Here is a 19,959-nt window from a genome sequence, read left to right as displayed (position 1 = left end):
CATACTGTATGCAGGCAGCTCTGTAATGGAAAATAATCCATAGTAGCTGCAGTTCATAATCTCTAGAATAGTATGTTGTTCTGAAATGGAGGATTAAAGTTATGACTATCCATTACCTTTATTATAAATCATATTGGGTCTATAGGAAGATTTAGGGTTTACCAGAGTAATCCAGTACTGTATATGAGGAAAGTTTGGCATGCATGTTGGACATTTGTGCATGTCTGTGCAGCACACCACTGGAAATAAGGCACAAACAAGGTTTCAGACCGTGGCCAGCTATGCAGCCTACAAAACTATAGCCACAACTTATGTAACCACTTACTACAATGTACTTTTACTTGTCAGAAAACCTACTGGTAAAAGGCTAAGTGATCTCAGGGTCTGTAGCCTCAATGCACTTGACCAGCACCACCTACGGGACATGTTCCATACTTCCTTCGGGGCTAAAGAGGAATCACATGTCTGTGCTTGGGAAAGGATGTCAAAATGTGCCTAATTTGTAAAAGGTTCGTAAGCACGTTATTGGCATTGATCAGTATCCTTTTTTCACACGTGACATTATCAATATGACAATGGGTTTGCCTTCAAAATATTTTATTTGGCAAATGAAATGACATTGGTTTGTGCAAGGTTTAAATCGAATACATACAGGTAAATAAACCAAACATTTGAGGCCATGTTTCCGTAGACCAGACAATGAGCAATTATTCACATATGGTATCATTGGCGATAGAGTGAAACACAGTCAGTGTAATAAATGAATAGAAATGGGCATTTCAGTACAGCTGAATAATTCAGTGACATTGTAGACCGTATTATGAGACAGAACAGCAACATCCTCTGATATCCTGTCCCTGGATTAGCATAGCAAGTACATCAATTCACTTTATGTATAGGTTGTATTGCCATAAATTCTATCCACCTTCCACAGCACATTTACAGGAACATCATATCTTCATTGTTTTGATGCAAGTGGCCTTACCTTTTCTGAAGTGAAGACTGATGTCCCAGCAGGCTTTGCTGAAAATTACATTTAGTAGAAACTTTAGATGTTTTTTGACAGACATCTTATCAAGGCCAATCACTGGCACTCAGAATTATATAATTCTTAAAATAGCATACAGCATAACTAGACTGCTCTCACCTTTGCTATGTTACCTATATAGGTTCTGCAGAAGAAAAAAACTAAGAAAAATAAAGAAATCGCTGTCAGGTCAGACTAATTGGACACAATGACGTCCATCATTAATTTAGTGCCTTTGCAAATTATTCAGACCCCTTGACTTTTCACATTTTGTTAGGTTAAAGCCTTATTCTAAAATTGATGAAATATTATTTGTTTTAGCAATCTACACACTAGCCCACAACGACAAAGCGAAAACAGGTTTACATATTTTTACAAATGTATATATAAAATAAAAACCTTATGTAAGTATTCAGACCCTTTGCTATGGTACCAAATTGAGCTCAGGTGCATCCTGTTTCCATTTATCATCCTTGGGGTGTTGCTACAACTTGGAGTCCACTTGGGGTAAATGCAATTGATTGGACATAATTTGTAAAGGTACACACTTGTCTATTTAAAAAGGTCCCACAGTTGACACTGCATGTCCGATCAAAAACTAAGCCATGAGGTCAAAGGAAATGTCCGTATAGCTCTGAGACAGGCTTGTGTCGAGACCCAGATTTGGGGATGGGTATCAAAACATTTCTGCAGCATTGAAGGTCCCCAAGAACACAGTGGACTCCATCTTTCTTAAATGGAAGACGTTTGGAACCACCAAGACTCTTTATAGAGCTGGCTGCCTGGTCAAACTGAGCAATCAGGGGAGAAGGGCCTTGGTCAGGTAGGTGACCAAGAACCCGATGGTCACTGACAGAGCTCTAGAGTTCCTCTGTGGAGATGGGAGAACCTTCCAGAAGGACAACCATCTCTGCAGCACTCTACCAATGAGGCATTTATGGTAGAGTGGCCAGACGGAAGCCACAAGACAGCTTGCTTGGAGTTTGCCAAAAGGCACCTAAAGGACTCTCAGACCATGATAAACAAGATTCTCTGGTCTGATGAAACCACGATTGAACTCTTTGGCCCAAATGCCAAGCTTCACGACTTGAGGAAACCTGGCACCATCCCTACAGTGTAGCATGGTACTGGCAGCATCATGCTGTGGGGATGTTTTTCAGCATCAGGGACTTGGGAGACCAGTCAGGATCGAGGGAACGATGAACAGAGCAAAGTACATAGAGATCTTTGATGAAAACCTCCTCCAGAGCACTCAGGACCTCAGACTGGGGTGAAGGTTCACCTTCCAACAGGACAACGATCCTAAGCACACAGCCAAGACAACGCAGGAGTGGCTTCGGGACAAGTCTCTGAATGTCCTTGAGTGGCCCAGCCAGAGCCCAGACTTGAACCCGATCGAACATCTCTGGAGAGACCTGAAAATAGCTGTGCAGCAACGCTCCCCATCCAACCTGACAGAGCTTGAGGGGATCTGTAGAGAAGAATGGGAGAAACTGTGCCAAGCTTGTCAAAGGAGAGGGTCTGAATACTTATGTAAATGTATATTTCACTTTTTTTTCTTTTTATAAATTAGCAAAAATTTCTAATAACCTGTTTTTGCTTTGTCATTATGGGGTAGTGTGTGTAGATTGAGAAAAAAATATATAGAATAAATTTTAGAATAAGGCAAAATGTAGAAAAAGTCAAAGGGTCTGAATACTTTCCTAAGCCACTGTATATTAACATTGTCCTGTTCATTTCAGAGTTGCCCGTTGCAGACACTCATAGTGAGGTTTTTCTTCAGAATTCCTTTCGACTGCAAGGGGCATACCATAGTGATGCTTTATGGTTACAGGGTCCGACTACAAGGTCTGAGAAATAAGAGAAAATGTTGTGGTCACTGACATTTATTTGAATTCTACTTTAGCAACAACAGTTAAAAGGGACAACCAGTTTGATTATTTTCACTAACTAACACAGAATAGAATTGCGCATAGTATTGTCAGTGAACCAATGGAAAGTTTTAAAAAATGTAAAAAAGGAGCAACAATTCCAAGGTTATGTTCATGAGTGTATATATATATATATATATCCACATCTTCTTTTCTGGAGGGTGCTGTAAAGAGTGATAGATATTACATGGCACAATTGTAAAAGAAAACATTGTTCAGATATTTTGGTCCATGCTGCACTACCTTACCAAATTCTGTTTTCTTTGAACTTTTTCTCTTGTTCCTGTATTAAAATACCATTCAATCATTTAAAGAGAAAATAACTACTTGCTTAAGAGGCTGAACATGGATACACACAAAACTATAGTAATCAATAAGCATGGTACTGTACGTTACCTTAAGTAAAGAAAAGTTGAGATGAATGAAGAAATTATTCAACACAAAAAGATCTGCAGCACAAGCTTCAACATTTCTGAAGATTCATCACTTAAGAATGTCTCATATCTTTCAGTGGAAGTTTCATTTCCTTATCCATTCAAGTTCGAGCTGCCTGCTAGGGCCACTAAATTACACAGGTTGGCATTTATTGTGATGATTTATTTACTGGAAGCAACTCTGCAGTGGTCACTAGGTGGCACAGCCACAAAGTCATAATATATAACCTTACATTTTTACGATATAGCCAATTATGACTTTGCAGTTGGCCCATCTAACGGAAATCACTCAGTTCTGCCTCCAGGGCAAGATTCATGACAATAAACATCAACCTGCCCAAGGCAACAGGGCTTAGTTTTCTAATCAGAGGGATGTGTTGGTTACTATTTGTTCCCCTCGAATGTACACCCTAATCCCATCAACTACCTAAAATACCCACCCTCCAATGGCCTGCGTTCTAGTGGGATCTGTTAATCAAAATTTAAATCAAACAGATCTAAGCCCAGCACTTCTGTTGGGAGATCCAGGGTCTCTGTTGAGATACCCAGAGTATCTGATGGGTTATCCAATTGTATGGGGGCATTCTCAGGCGCATCTTCCTTGGGCTGTGGGTCAGACCCACGTTCAGTCTCCATTGACTCCTTTGTGTCAGTTTCAATGGTGTTACTGTTGTCAAGAGCTGGGAGCTCAGGTTGGATTTGCTCTATTTGTGGGGCCGTAGCCTCCAAGGTTTCGCTGTTCTTTAAGTAATTCGAAGCAGCTTTGGACTCTATGACTGCTTTAGTGGACATGGCAGTGCTGGATGTGGTACTGCTGCTATAAAATATGTCAAATAAATCTTGTGCTTTTGCGGCAGCTAGGCTAGACTTCGGTTTTTCTGATTTCTTCATCACCTCACTTGGGGGTCTCTGCATGAAAGGAGGGGGTATGACCATCACTGGGACATTCTGCTCACTCTCAGGGACTCCTGGTGCAGATACATCTGACTCCATGGTCATCATTATCAGGACAGGCGGGGGAGGCAGGGGAGTCTTGAACTCCGATATCACTGCTGAAGGAGTGGACGTGGGGGCTTGACTAACAGACTCCATTGTGGAAGCTTTCTTTTTGTCTGGTGTAAAATCGGGACCTGGCTTCCAGGTGCCATCTGCTGACTCCAATTCCTCACCACAGAACGCCTTGGAAATTATGTCTGCTGCCAGTACAGGGTCCTTTATAGGCTGGTTCTGTATGACAGGCAGAGGCGTCTCTCCACTGGCACCGGGTGGTTTGATAGAGGGGAAGGTGTTGAGAGGGGCCGGTTTAGCATAGACCCAGGGCCCAAGTCCGGAGGGCTTTCTCAGGACCACGGAGGGAGCAGGAAGGTTTGGGCGTATTTTCCCAGAGTTGAAGGGTACCCATGTGTTAGTTGGGGGGATGACTGTCTTCCCTGACAGCTTGATAGCAATGCTCTTGGCTGCGGCCACAGACTTTGAAAACGCATCCGGGTCGTCATCCTCTTCAGCATCTGCCTCATCTTCCTTCAGGAACTCAGCAGCCACTCTCTCGGCCTCCTTCGCAAGCTCATTTTCTAGTTTTTTCTTCCAACTGAACTTCCCAAAAGCAGACGGAGCCTTTGGCTCTACTTTGGTTGTTTCCTCACTTTTCTTGCGCAGCTTTGCTCTCAATGCTGGATTAGGCCCACAGAACACTTTGGGAGGCTCACCGGGTTTCTCAGGCTCAGACTGCTTTCTAGATCCTGACTTCTCATCTTCCCTTTGATGCTCACCCTGGTCTTTCCTTGATTGTCTTTCCTCCTTTTCATTCTTAGGTTTCCCATCCTCCCTCTCTGATCTACACCTCGCCTCCTCTTTCTTGCTATATTTGGGGTTGGGTTCTTTCCCCTTACCATATCTGGACCGGTCTTCCTCCTCCTCATTATGCCTCCAACTAAACTTGGGTCTCTCCTCTACCCTGTTAGACCTAGGCCTCTCTTCCTCCTCCCTGCGATTTTTTAACCACTCCTCCTCCTCGCTATGCTTGTATCGCTCTTCATCCTTCTTACTGTATTTGGGCCACTCTTCCCCCTCCTTGCTATGTTTATATCTCTCCTCTTTCTTGCTGTACAAAGACTTCTCGTCTTCCTCCTTTTTGCTATACTTGGCCCTCTCTTCCTCCTCCTCCTCCCTCTTGTAATATTTGTACTTCTCCTTTTTGCTGTGCTTCACCTTCCCCTCTTTCTCCATGTGTTTGAACTTCTCATTGTCCTTTCCCTTGTCCTTTTTGCTGCGTTTATGTTTCCCTTCCTCCTTGTCTTTGCTCTTTTTGGATTCTTCCTCTTCGTGTTTGCGTTTGAACTCAGAGTGCTTTTTGTCACCAACTTCCAACGTGAGTCCAGCCTGACGATCCAGGTTCCTTCTCTGTTCGTAGAGTGGATACTCATACATTTGTTTCTAGCAGAAGGACCAAACACATATGTAAATCATTAAAGTTAATACAAAATAAAAACTGTCCCTAAAATTAGACTTAAAGGTACAGTTCATCCAAGGGTTCTTACCTTGTTGGCAGTGTATGGACAAGGACAGAGTGGAATCCACAATGAGTTTGTTTACCTAGCCACCAACACTAACAGAATTTTCTAACCAAAAACCAACGTTAATCAATGTACCCAATATTAGCATGTATGAAATTTCATGCCCAAATCATCTCATAAATTCAAACCAAGTCATTGAACTTTAGACTTTAAATTATTTTAGAAAATGCTTAAATTAGCAGTTGGTGACAGTGGCTAAGTGAACATACTTAAACTTGTGTTGCAACCTCTACTGTAGGAAGACGTAGTTCACCTAAATTACACAATGATACATGTCTAAGCTATCCAAAGTAGCAGACCAGGGTTCAAATAGTATTTTAAATACTTTGCTTGAGCCTGCCTGGGGTGTCAAATGAGGTACTATTTTATGATTTCTATTGCACCAGGCAAGCTCCTTTTAAACATTTCAGATACTATTTGATCACAGGCCTGTAAAGTAGACAAAAGACTACTGTGTGCACAAAGCAATAACAAAATGCAGCAGGAAACCGAACCAGGTTTCCGAATTTCAAATGTGTAAACATCCTTAATGTAGCCCTAGTGAAATAATATCCTACTCCCAACTAGTAATGGCCTACCTTGTATTTCTCATTGTGAGTATGACTCGTGGCATGATCTTCAGCACAAATTGCATCCCCGTAAAACTCCTCGCACAGCTGGCAATAATATCCCCTCACAGGCACCAAAAACTCAGATCCTATGAGAAAAAGAGAGAGGTTTTTAAAAATACCTAATGGTCACAGGAAACAATCATTGATTATTACCTTTAATGTGCTCTCCATGGAAGAACCTGTTATAAAAGTAGATTGTTATAAAATGTAGGTCCGTTACTTGGAGAGTATAAGTACATTCAGTAAACATGGACATATAAACATCAACATTTGTAATTGACTAACGGTTGCCCAAAATGACCCCCTTTACATTGCATATAGAAATCAATGTTTATTTCTTACTTCTTATGCATAGTTTTGTATTCAGTGACTGCAAACTGTGGCAGTGATCCAGCACAAAGAGCCTAAAAGTAAAAGATTGCTAACAACATTTAACAGTACATTACAAATATTTAGAAAAAGGGAAATGTATAAAAACAGAAATTCAAGTTTGTACCTTTAGCAGGTTTAGTCATTTTCTCCCCTGAAGAGTAAATCTTATTAATCTCATTGTTGGAGGAACTTGACGTCCATGGTCGATTGTAAGGATCCTGAGTCTGCACAGTGCCAATGAAAAAAGAATGCATAAACAATTTGCTGTAAAGATACAAGACTGCACAATTCAAAAAACAAAAAAATGCCACGTTGGAAAGGTAAAGGAAATTCAACCAGATATGGGGACAAAGAACAAAAACATGAGACCTCAATTTCATGATAGTAAACAAAAGCTCTTCAAGTCACTGACTGAACAACCAAGAAGGGTCCAGCTGCAGCCAATAAGTCCTTAGCAGAGAGCACAAGAATCCTTGCTGAGAACAGCCAATAGGCTTTCCACATCACATTCAGGAGTCTGCTGCGTTCATTAGAAAGGTAGCTAACTAGCTAGCTAGCGGACTTCATAGCTAACAGGGCCTGTAAAGAGATGTGTCCATCCAAGTGTTTAATAGATAGCAATTTAATTATTAAGTTAAATGTAAACTTCACTATCTAGCTAGCTAGACAGGATGACCTGAAGTGACACAATGCTAGGTCATAATTCATTATTAAATATTAGTTCCGGCCATGCAATTTAATTGATTACCTTGAGCTCCAGCTGAGCTGGTAAAGGCATGAACAGCACGGCTACCTGACCACTCAATCACAAATGTATTATTAAAGACTTGTACATTAAGCAACACTGTCTAGCTAACACATTTCTTTATTGCGTAGCCTTTTGGTTGTTCTCTGTAGTCTGTACGTTATGTGACAAGTTCCACAGCAAGACTCCGGAACTGCTGGAGCTGGAGTCTTATTGGAACATACTATAAATGGTACACAAACCTTTCGGTGCGATTTGCTGTGCAAGTGTGTGAAAAAATCGAACATGGAACCACAAGTGACATTGCAGCTTTTGCACCAGTGGTTCCCAGCGTCATAGTATTCAAACAGGTCTGCTGGATGCTCAGGAGGCTGGGTACTGGCTGGGGATTTCTTAGTAGAGGCTCTTAAGGACAATGATGCTGCCTAATGAAGAACAGAAGTTACACAAGTCAGCAAAAGAGCTAAATAAGCCTAGAGGAAGCAGGCAAAAAAAATACTGAAACACGGTATTAAAACGACAAAACACAAAGAGAATTTTACGATGTTCCCCAAACATTGAAATTTCAAAAACGCTCACCTTGACAACATAGGAGATCTGTGTTCCAGCCTTGAGGGAGTTACTCAGGTTATGTCAGAGAATCCTGTTTTTAAGGCTAATATTTGACTCGCATTGTCATATTCTTGTACGCTTATCTCCTCCAATTAATGGTCAAAATTACATTTTAAATACTGATCTGTGAGTTGAGCAAAAAAGTTGTGAGAAATGAGTGCTCGATGAGTGCTGTTCAGAGACCATGAGTGGAAAAACATCAAATAGGAGATTTCAGGAGATTTACTCCTCGCAACAAAACAGCTACAATTCAGAGTTGAGTTTCCAATGAGATCCATTTGACTTTCGTGTATTCTCATCTTCAAATGTTACATATCCAATAACAATTATTTTAATTGAATACCCATGTTTAAGTGTTCTAATAAATTAGAGATACACCATCACCCTATTAACAAATTAGAAATAATTTGGTCCAGTGGAAAGGATTAAAACAGTCCACATTATTGGGATCCCTCTCTGTATGCAAAGTATTCATCCCAACTAATCGCTGATCTCCTAGCTAGCCTACATGTTGATGGTGAAAATGCTCTTATGAAATGACAGTTAAATTACAAGGAATGATGTTCATCTTTCAATCCATGAAAGTAAATACCCTATATCCAAGCTTCCAACAAACATCTTACCTGACTGTGGCATCTCCAGAAACTCTTTCAGAGAAAAAGTTTGACATGGTGGTGGTCTTTCATAAACAAATACTGTGAGCTCTGAAAAATATTGTAAATTGTAGGGTGAGACATCAGAGAAGATGTAACCCTTAATCACAACTGTTTGCCATATGAAACTGAACAGGTTTCCACATAAGTTGCAGGTTTAAAACACGATCATTTGTAAACGTGCATGCATTTGTAGACCTGATTTGAGATTAGTTGGGTCAGACATTGGCATACAAAGAGGGAACTTTTAAACCGAGGAGTCAAACTCTGCCCCTTGGACAACACCAACAGATGACATAGCACACGGTCTGTCCAGGTAAGCCTGAGCAGTATGTGCACCACACATTGTTTAACCCCATATATGATGTATAAGCAAAAGGCTGAATTCCAGGTATTCAAAGTACACTTTATATACAAAAGTACGTGGACACCCTTCAAATTAGAGGATTCGGCTATTTCAGCCACACCCGTTCCTAGCAGGTGTAGAAAATTGAGCACACAGACATGACATTGCCATAGACAAACATTGGCAGTCGAATGGACAAACTTAAGAGCTCAATGACTTTCAACGTGGCACTGTCATAGGATGCTACCTTTCCAACTAGTCAGTTCATAAAACTTCTGCCCTGCTAGAGATACCCCAACCAACTGTATGTGCTGCTATTGTGAAGTGGAAAAGTCTAGGAGCAACAACTACTCAGCCGCAAAGTGGTAGGCCACACAAGCTCTGTCCTCAGTTGCAACACTCACTACCGAGGTCCAAACTGCCTCTGGAAGCAACGTCAGCAAAACATTTTTTTACATCCGTTATTTTACCAGGTAAATTGATTGAGAACACGTTCTCATTTGCAGCAACGACCTGGGGAATAGTTACAGGGGAGAGGAGGGGGATGAATGAGCCAATTGTGAATTGGGGATTATTAGGTGACCGTGATGGTTTGAGGGCCAGATTGGGAATTTAGCCAGGACACCAGGGTTAACACCACTACTCTTACCATAAGTGCCATGGGATCTTAAATGACCTCAGAGAGTCAGGACATCCCAGCCGAAAGACAGCACCCTACACAGGGCATTGGGATATTTTTTTAGACCAGAGGAAAGAGTGCCTCCTACTGGCCCTCCAACACCACTTCCAGCAGCATCTGGTCTCCCATCCAGGAACTGACCAGAACCAACCCTGCTTAGCTTCAGAAGCAAGCCAGCAGTGGTATGCAGGGTGGTATGCTGCTGGCTAAATAACTGTTCGTCAGCAGCTTCATGAAATGGGTTTCCATGGCCTAAGATCACCATGCACAATGCCAAGCGTCAGCTGGAGTGGTGTAAAGCTCGACACCATTGGACTCGGGAGCAGTGGAAACTCGTTCTCTGGAGTGATGAATCACACTTCACCATCTGGCAGTTCGACAGACAAATATGGGTTTGGCAGATGCCAGGAGAACGCAACCTGCCTCAATGTTTAGTGCCCACTGTAAAGTTTGGTGGAGGAGGAATAATGGTCTGAGGCTGTTAATGATTTGGGCTAGGCCCCTTAGTTCCAGTGAAATCTTAATCTTAGCATACAATGACATTCTAGATGACTCTGTGCTTCCAACTTTGGGCCAACAGTTTGGGGAAGGCCCTTTCCTGTTTCAGCATGATAATGCCCCCATGCACAAAGCGAGGTCCATACAGAAATGGTTTGTCAAGATTGGTGTGGATGAACTTGACTGGCCTGCAGAGCCCTGACCTCAACCCCGTCGAACATATTTGTGATGAATTGGAACACCAACTGCGAGTCAGGCCTAATTGACCATCATCAGTGACCAACCTCACTAATGCTTGTGGCTGAATGGAACCAAGTCCCCGCATCAATGTTCCAACATCTAGTGGAAAGCCATCCCAGAAGAGTGGAGGTTGTTATAGCAGCAAAAGGGGGACCAACTCCATATGAATGCCCATGATTTTGGAATAAGATGTTCAACGAGGTGTCCACATACTTTTGGTCATGTAGCACAATTACGGCTTACTGGTATTTAATGAATCAGACAAGGGCAAGTATACATTTAAATCAAAACCGTACCTTTTGAATAGTTACTTATGTCATTTAGACTCATATCATGAAATAAAGCAACGTTGACCTGTCAATTTCTGCAGAATAATTACATTTCTGCAGCAATAATATACATGTTTTTCTAAGGTTTTACCAGTACTTCAGCTCTCTGGCTTGTGCCTGGAGCAGCTTACGGAAATTCTACCTTGACAGAGGCCTGGACCCCAGGTGATACCTCTCGGCTGCGAGCGCGCTCCTGTTTCTTCTCCTTGTCTGGAGGTGGTGGGTGTGTTGGATGCTCAAGGTCTCCAGAAGCCCTACCCTCTCGCCGGGGCTTGTCAGTTGGTTGTAGACCGAGAATAAGAGCCACTTTGTCAAGCTCGCATCGTTTCTTCTCTGCTACCTCGTGCTCGTTGCGGAGCACAGCAATCTGAGACATGACCTCTTCCTGGAGCCGACTGATCTCTGACAGTAACGGGTCCTTATGGCCATCCTTTTCACGACGCTTTTTGCGCAGCAGTTCCCCTACAAAGTCAACAATGAAAAATGTATCCAACTGTGCAACAACCTTCTGAATAAATTTGTATTTTTAAATGTAATTAACAAATATAGAAAAGGCTTTGAGATGATTGAAGTACCTTGCTGTTTTCGCAATCTCTCCAGTTCCTTCATGAGATAATCTTTCTTCTTCATGCGGATGTCTCGGTCTCTTCTCAGTTTTTCACGTTCTTCAAGAACCTACAGAATGCAGGAGAATCATTAGAGAACTAGTGTATGCCAAAACAGCATCATATGACAATACTGTAGGCTTCATTTGAATTTAAGTGGATAGCTGAATACTCCACCTTTTGTTTTTGGCTTTCATTATTTCTCTCTTCTAAAACCCTCCTGTCCTTGACATTATCCTGAGCGGCCATCTTTGATGATGCTATACAGGAATAATGTACAAAATTAGACAAGAGTTACATGATTAAAACTACAGCTTACAGTATTTTCAGAATGTATTCAGACCACTTGACTTTTCACATTGTTACATTACAGCCCTATTCTAAGATGACTTTTTTTCTCATCAATCGACAAATTCCCCCATTATGACAAAGCAAAAACAGGTTTAGAACTTTTTGCAAATGTATTCAAATAAATGTAAATTAAATATCACATTCACATAAGTATTCAGACCCTGTACTCAGTACTTTGTTGAAGCACCTTTGGCAGTGATTACAGCCTTGAGTCTTCTTGGATATGACGCTACAAGCTTGGCACACCTGTATTTGGAGTTTCTGCCATTCTTCTCTGCAGATCCTCTCAAGCTCTGTCAGGTTGGATGGGGAGTATTGCTGCACAGTTATTTTCAAGTCTCTCCAGAGATGTCAAATAAAATAAAATGTATTTGTCACATATACTTTTCTTTTTTTCTTTAAACCTTTATTTAACCAGGCAAGTCAGTTAAGAACACATTCTTATTTTCAATGACGGCCTGGGAACAGTGGGTTAACTGCCTGTTCAGGGGCAGAACGACAGATTTGTACCTTGTCAGCTCGGGGGTTTGAACTCGCAACCTTCCGGTTACTAGTCCAACGCTCTAACCACTAGGCTACGCTGCCGCCAATGGTTAGCAGATGTTAATGCGAGTGTAGTGAAATGCTTGTGTTCGATCAGGTTCAAGTCTGGGCTTTGGCTGGGCCACTCAAGATTTGTCCCGAAGCCACTCCTGCATTGTCTTGGCTGTGTGCTTGGGATCGTTGTCTTGTTGGAAGGTGAACCTTCACCCCAGTCTGAGGTACTGAGCACTCTGGAGCAGGTTTCCATCAAGGATCTCTCTATTCTTTGCTCCGTTCATCTTTCCCTTGATCCTGACTAGTCTCCCAGTCCCTGCAGTTGAAAAACATCCCACACAGCATGCTTCTGCCACCACCATGCTTTACAGTAGGGATGGTTCCAGGTTTCCTCCAGACGTGACACTTGATATTCAGGCTAAAGAGTTCAATCTTCATCAGATCAAAGAATCGTGTTTCTCATGGTCTGCGAGTCCTTTAGGTGCCTTTTGGCAAACTCTAGGCGGGCTCTCATGTGCCACTACCATAAAGGCCTGATTGGTGGAATGCTGCAGAGATGGTTGTCCTTCTGGAAGGTTCTCCTATCTCCACAGAGGAACTCTGGAGCTTGGTCAGAGTAACCATCGGGTTCTTGGTCACCTCCCTGACCAAGACCCTTCTTCCTCGATTGCCCAGTTTGGCCAGCTCTAGGAAGAGTCTTGGTGGTTCCAAACTTCTTCCATTTATAAATGATGGAGGCCACTGTGTTCTTGGGGACCTTCAATGCTGCAGAAATGTTTTGGTACCCTTCCCCAGATCTGTGCCTCAACACAATCCTGTCTAGGAGCTCTACGGACAATTTCTTCGACCTCGTGGCTTGGTTTTTGCTCTGACATGCACTGTCAACTATGGGATCTTATCTGGACAGGTGTGTACCTTTCTAAATCATGTCCAATCAATTAAATTTACCACAGGTGGACTCAATGGACACAAAGTCTTGTAGCAAAGGGTCTGAATAGTTATGACAATAAGGTAGTTCTGTTTTTATTATCAATACATCTGTCTAAAAAGGGGCCTCCCGAGTGGCACAGAGGTTCTAAGGCACTGCATCGCAGTGCTAGCTGTGCCACTAGAGATCCTGGTTCGATTCCAGGCTCTGTCGCAGGGTTTGGCCAGCAGGGATGTTCTTGTCCCATCACGCACTAGCGACTCCTGTGGCGGGCCGGGAGCAATACACACTGACACGGTCACCAGGTGTACAGTGTTTCCTCTGACACAATGGTGTGGCTGGCTTTCGGATTAAGAAGACATTGTGTCAAGAAGCAGTGCGGCTTGGTTGGGTTGTGTTTCAGAGGATGCAAGGCTCTAGACCTTCGCCTCTCCCGAGTCCGTACGGGAGTTTCAGCAATGGGACAAGACTAACTACCACCAATTGGTTACCACAAAATTGGGGAGAATGAAAACATGTTAAAAAAACTGTTTTCGCTATGTTATTGTGGGCAGTGCCCAAAGTATTGTGTGTAGATTGATGAGGAACATGCTTTGATTTAATCTGTTTTAGAATAAGGCTGTAACATAACAAACGAATAAGGCTGTAACATAACAAAATGTGGGGAAAGAGAAGGGGTCTGAATACTTTCCGAAAGCACTGTACGTGCTGCAGTTTCATTGATCACCAACCAAATGTATTTATTGAAGAGGAATGAACAAGTAATTAAACATCCACTTATTCAATGGTTTGTTCTCACCTTTTCTTTCACCCCCCTGGTGTAACTCTGGCTGGATGACATTCAAGTATGGTCTGTCAAATGGCGGGGCTTTCGGAAAATCTTCAATGGGAGATTGAGGAAGCATGCCCATAGATGGAGGTGGGTACATCGGCCACTGTTGGGGCATGTACGGCCAGTTCCCATACTGCCCAAAGCCATGAGGTGGATAGTTGGGTGGTACCAGACCATGTGACTGGGCTTGGGCGTAGGCAGGAATCGAGATAGATGGGTGGGTGGGTGTCACTGGAGTAGTTTCAGTCTTCACCTCTCCGCTGCCTCGAGTCTTCCCATGGGTGCTGCGTCTGTCAGATGGGGGTGACTTCTTCTGGCTCCTTCTGTTATCAAGGCTGCTGCTTAGGCTCCTGCTACGACTCGGGCTGTTGCTTTCGCTACGACTGCTACCACTGCTGGAGCTGCTTCCACTGTGGCTATTATGCATGCCCCTGCTCCTGCCTGAGCTTCTTGAAGAGTCACGGTGACTCCGCCTCCTCCCAGGACAAGGGGGATTCGGAGGGGGCCTCTTTCCATGCAGACGCTCCTGAGTCCTGGCAGCCATCTTGCTGATCTCCGTCACCCCCAGATCCAGCCCAATGGTTTTGAGGAGGTCCTGGATCTTCTCGTACTCCTCCACGTCTTGCTTCTCCTTCCCGTCCAGTGGTCCTGTTCCTAGTGGGTAGTCATTAGGCTCTTCAACCTTGATATTATGGTCAGGGGTGGCAGAGGACCTGCTTTGATGCTGATACCTCATGTCCACCTGTTGCTGACGAGAGCTTCTCTGATCGACAATACCAGGATGGGCCTCTAGGTGCTGTGAGGCGCCATAGCTTGCCGGCTCACTCATAATATCACCATAGAGCTCTGACAGACTGTGTTGTTGACGGGGAACTCCTGCTGGAGTCTGAGACCTGCCCTTCTCTAGATAATCTTCATCGCCATAAAGGAACTTCTCCTCATCATCAATGTCTGGTACCCTCTTCCTTTTCTCCTCTTGCAGTGCAGATGCATCTCCCAACAAGCCAAGGATCCCTGCAATCCCACTGGGATCAAGTCTGCCCTGGGCCATGCGTGGGTCATCTCTCAGTTCTCCCAGCATGGTGGCCAACATGTTAGGGTCCATGCCTTTCATAGCTGAGAGGAGACGCTCTGCCTCAGCACCAGGGGTAACTCTTGGAGAATCACTGTTCTGCAAAACAAAAAACAAAAGAACAATATATGTTGAACAAATTAATCATGATAATCATTTAGATAAAAGAAAAAAGGTAATTGTGGGATGACAGGGTTAGAATGAGTATGAAGATCGGTAATACACGACACAGCTATATACTACATCATTAATTTAACACAGTAATAAAATGGCATATGTCCCCTACCTGCACAAATGGGGGGGAGTCAGTCTCCGAGTCCATGCGCCTCTTCAGGATGGACTTTGTGGGCATGTTCATGTCTTCCATCTCTTTGTGGCGACGGGCCAACTCCAGCTCCTTGAACCTGCTCATCTTCTTTATCTTATTAACGCCTCCTTTGCTGCTCCTGCTGCTGCTGCTACTGCTACTACTGCTGGTACTGACACTGCGGCTCCTACTCCTGTGTGGACCAACACTCTTTGCTCTGCTTATACTGCGGGCCTGTCCATAGCTCTGGCCACGACTCCCGCTCCTGCTTCGGGACCTGCTTGGCGGACGGCTCTTGCTCTGTCCCCCCATTTCAGGGCTGCGGCTTCGGGCCCGGCTTTTACTCTGTCCCCCCAATTCAGGGCTGCGGCTTTGAGTAAGGCTTTTGCCCTGTCCCCTCAATTCAGGGCTGTGGCTTTGAGTAACGCTTTTACTCCGTCCTACCATTGCAGGGCTGCGAGTTCTGGCACGGCTTTTACTCCGTCTCCCCAATGCAGGGCTGCGAGTTCTGGCACGGCTTTTACTCCGTCCCCCCAATGCAGGGCTGCGAGTTCTGGCACGGCTTTTACTCTGTCCCCCCATTGTAGGGCTGCGACTACGAGGACGGCTCTTGCTCCGTCCCCTGATTCCCGGGCTGCGACTACGATGTCGGCTTCTCCCTCTGCTGGGACTCTGCCTCCTGGGGCCACGGTCGTCAGGGCCATCGTAACTGGACCTCTTTGGCAGGTAAGGAGGGTAGTCTCTTGAGGGTAGCCCTGCCCCAGGTGGTCCAGTCAATTCATTGCCCACAGTGATTACCAGACTGTGGTCTGTGGGGATGCCACCACGGGGAGAAGAATGAGAGCTCTATTGACAGAAACAGATTTGTAATCAAATCCCTTAACTGTAATCAGTTTCATTACAATAAATAGTTTGACAGGATTTTGAAGTTTTAAGACAGAGCAAATTAATGCATTGTTCCAGTGAAAAGGAAATAGGAGCCAATGCAAGGGACAGGGCAACTTCCAGTTCCACTGTAAATAAAAATTGCACCTGCGCTTGTAGCTGGTTAACAATAAACAGTGACAAATAGTAATGATAACTAGCCTAGTTAGCTAGCTAACCAATGCGCTATGTAAACAGACAACACGCACGATTTTTAAAAAAAGCTACATTTACCAATGTAATTAGATAGTGGCAGACTAGTCGGGTAGACAGTATCCCGCACTTAATTATCGCACTTACTTCTCTTGGGGGAGGGCCGCTGCCCCAATATTCACCCCCTGGACCTCTGTGACTTACTGAACCGGGAGAAGGATACCTCCTGAGCGGTGGAGAACGCCTGTACGGGTCTGGAGGTCCGTCATGGTAACCCTGAAAAGGAGGTCTGGGCCTGCCTCTTTCTTCTCTAAACGGTGGCTCAGGATAAGGCCGGACAGGAGTAGGACCACGGCCCTCGCACTGCTGCGGGTACCCTCCTCGAGGTGGAAGAGGCCGACCACGATACATATTTCACTGTTAAATTGGCCCCTTTCTATCAATTACAGCTACTTGCTACCGCACTGATTTCATGCACATTTACTTTTTTTATTACTTACAGTCTGCAGTTGGTGATAACAAATGCAAGCTACCATGTAGCTATTTGAATTTGAGTGTTCAACGAACAACTCAGCGCTCAATTTGTTGTGATTTCCGGCCTGCTTGAACCTTCTTCTTTGGTATTACTGGCGGTCGGCAAAACAACGTGAAAGATGCATGCCGCCACCTACCGTGCCGAAGTGTGTGTTTGAAAAAGGTTTACATACTGTAAATCCTCCTACCCAATCCCGTACTACTAAGAAAATAGCAAGAGCCATACTAATTCCATCCATCGCCCGTAAAATAACAGGCCCCAAATCCATCTCAATATCTCTACACCTCATTGCATTGGTCTGAATAATATGCGTCTAATGTAAACCCAGACAAATTGATACAAGCAAGTAAGACGTTTCTATTTTTGCCTGGAAAGGGGTAACATTTTTGTTTAAAATGAAAATACTTGGTTTGAGTTGTATTCTATTTGTGTAATCATAAAAACCTCTAACTGTTGTCTAACTGGCTTGCTTCTGAAGCTAGTTTAGCAGGGTTGGTCCTGGTCAGTCCCTGGATGGGAGACCAGATGCGGCTGGAAGTGGTGTTGGGGGGCCAGTTGGAGGAACCCTTTACTCTGGTCTAAAAAATTATCCCAATATCCCAGGGAAGTTATTGGAGACATTGCCCTGTGTAGGGTGCTGTCTTTCGGATGGGACATTAAACAGGTGTCCTGACTCTTGGTCAGTAAAGTTCCCATGGCACTTATTGTAAGAGTAGGGGGTGGTAACCCTGGTGTCTTGGCTAAATTCCTAATCTGGCCTTCATACCATCATGGCCACCTAATCATCTCCAGTTTACAATTGGCTCATTCCTCCCCCTTCCTCTCCCCTGTAACTATTCCCCAGGTCATTGCTGTAAATGAGAATGTGTTCTCAGTTCATTTACCTGGTAAAATAATGGGTACATTTTTTTATGGCAATTAATTTGAGTACGGTGCCTATAGAAAGTCTACACCCGCTTGAACTTTTTTCTCTCACATTTTTCTGCCTAAAAATGAATTTGATGTGTTACCCATACAGATCTATCTACACAACTTACTCCATATTTTCAAAGTTAAAGAAAGTTAGAGAACATTTTCCAAATTAAAATATACAGTGCGTTCGAAAAGTATTCAGACCCATTGACTTAATCCACATTTTGTTACATTACAGCCTTATTCTAAAATGTATTCAATTGTTTTTTTCCCCCTCATCAATCTACACAAAATAATGACAAAGCAAAAATAGTTTTTTAGAAATGTTTGAAAATGTGTTAAAACTGAAATATTACATTTACATTGTTATGCAGACCCTTTACTCAGTACTTTGTAAAGGATCTGCACCTTTGGCAGCGATTACAGCCTTAAGTCATCTTGGGTATAATGCCACAACCTTGGCACACCTGTATTTGGGAAGTTTCTCCCATTCCTCTCTGTAGAACCTCTCAAGCTCTGTCAGGTTGGATGGGGAGCGTCACTGCACAGCTCTTTTCAGGTCTCTCCAGAGATGTTCGACCAGGTTCAAGTCCGGGCTCTGGCTGGGCCACTCAAGGACATTCAGAGACTTGTCCCGAAGCCACTCCTGCATTGTCTTGGAAGTTTGCTTAGGGTCGCTGTACTATTGGAAGATGAACCTTTGTCCCAGTGTGAGGTCCTGAGCGATATGGAGCAGATTTTGATCAAGGATCTCTCTGTACTTTACTCCGTTCATCTTTCCCTCGATCCTGAATAGTTTCCCAGTCCCTGCCACTGAAAAAACATCCCTAAAGCATGATGCTCCCACCACCATGCTTCACCGTAGGGATGGTGCCAGGTTTACTCCAGACGTGACGCTTGGCATTCAGGCCAAAGAGTTCAATCTTTGTTTCATCAGACCAGATAATCTTCTTTCTCATGGTCTGAGAGTCTTTAGGTGCCTTTTGGCAAACTCCAAGAGGGCTGTCATGTGCCTTTTACTGATGAGTGCCTTCTGTCTGACCACCCTACGATAAAGCCCTGATTGGTGGAGTGCTGCAGAGATGATTGTCCTTCTGGAAGGTTCTCCCATCTCCACAGAGGAACTCTGGAGCTCTGTCAGAGTTACCATTGGGTTCTTGGTCACCTCCCTGACCAAGGACCTTCTCCATCATTTGCTGAGTTTGGCCGGGCGAGCAGCTCTAGGAAAAGTCTTTGGGGTTCCAAACTTCTTCCATTTAAGAATGATGGAGGCCGCTGTGTTCTTGGGGACCTTCAATGCTGCAGATTTTTTTTGTACCCTTCCTCAGATCTGTGCCTCAACACAATCCTATCTCGGAGCTCTACTGACAATTCCTTTGACCTCATGGCTTGGTTTTTACTCAGACATGCACTGTCAACTGTGGGACCTTATAGACAGGTGTGTGCCTTTCCAAATCATGTCCAATCAATTGAATTTACCACAGGTGGACTTACATTTGCAAAAATGCATGAAACAACATTTTTCATTATGGGGTATTGTGTGCAGATTGAGGAAAAAAGTGTATTTAATCAATTTTAGAATAAGGCTGAAGCACCCCCAGTTCATCACTGATCCTCCACCAAATTCCACAGTGGGTGGTGCGAGACCTGGAGATCCTCCACCAAATTTCACAGTGAGTGCGAGACCTGGAGAGGCCTACAAGCCACAGTGTCTCGCACCCACTGGGAAATTTGGTGGAGGATCGGTGATGAT

General features: G+C 43.8%; 1 protein-coding gene across 1 annotated transcript; it reads right to left on the bottom strand.

Moving 5' to 3' along the window:
• Positions 1-580: 580 nt before the first annotated feature.
• On the bottom strand, positions 581-17,390 carry LOC118401081 (zinc finger protein 318-like). Its single transcript, XM_035798298.2, has 10 exons — positions 16,907-17,390; positions 15,662-16,528; positions 14,271-15,474; positions 11,833-11,915; positions 11,626-11,725; positions 11,193-11,512; positions 7,936-8,118; positions 7,073-7,172; positions 6,544-6,662; positions 581-5,825 (listed from the first exon to the last, which is right to left on the bottom strand). Exons 1-10 carry the CDS (start codon positions 17,168-17,170, stop codon positions 3,864-3,866), a joined length of 5,202 nt encoding a protein of 1,733 aa, XP_035654191.1. The 5' UTR covers positions 17,171-17,390; the 3' UTR covers positions 581-3,863.
• Between the last annotated feature and the right edge of the window lie 2,569 nt (positions 17,391-19,959).

Source organism: Oncorhynchus keta, chromosome 2, assembly GCF_023373465.1.
Source record: "Oncorhynchus keta strain PuntledgeMale-10-30-2019 chromosome 2, Oket_V2, whole genome shotgun sequence".
In the NCBI taxonomy this organism is placed as follows: Eukaryota; Metazoa; Chordata; class Actinopteri; order Salmoniformes; family Salmonidae; genus Oncorhynchus; species Oncorhynchus keta.
This window is presented reverse-complemented; position numbering and strand designations above follow the sequence as displayed.

Coding starts and splice junctions, on each gene's coding strand:
- LOC118401081 (XM_035798298.2), bottom strand. CDS start 17,170: ATGTATCGTGGTCGGCCTCTTCCACCTCGAGGAGGGTACCCGCAGCAG. Junction 16,529..16,906: donor GCGGCCCTCCCCCAAGAGAA/GTAAGTGCGATA, acceptor TTCTGTCAATAG/AGCTCTCATTCTTCTCCCCG. Junction 15,475..15,661: donor ACTCCCCCCCATTTGTGCAG/GTAGGGGACATA, acceptor TTTGTTTTGCAG/AACAGTGATTCTCCAAGAGT.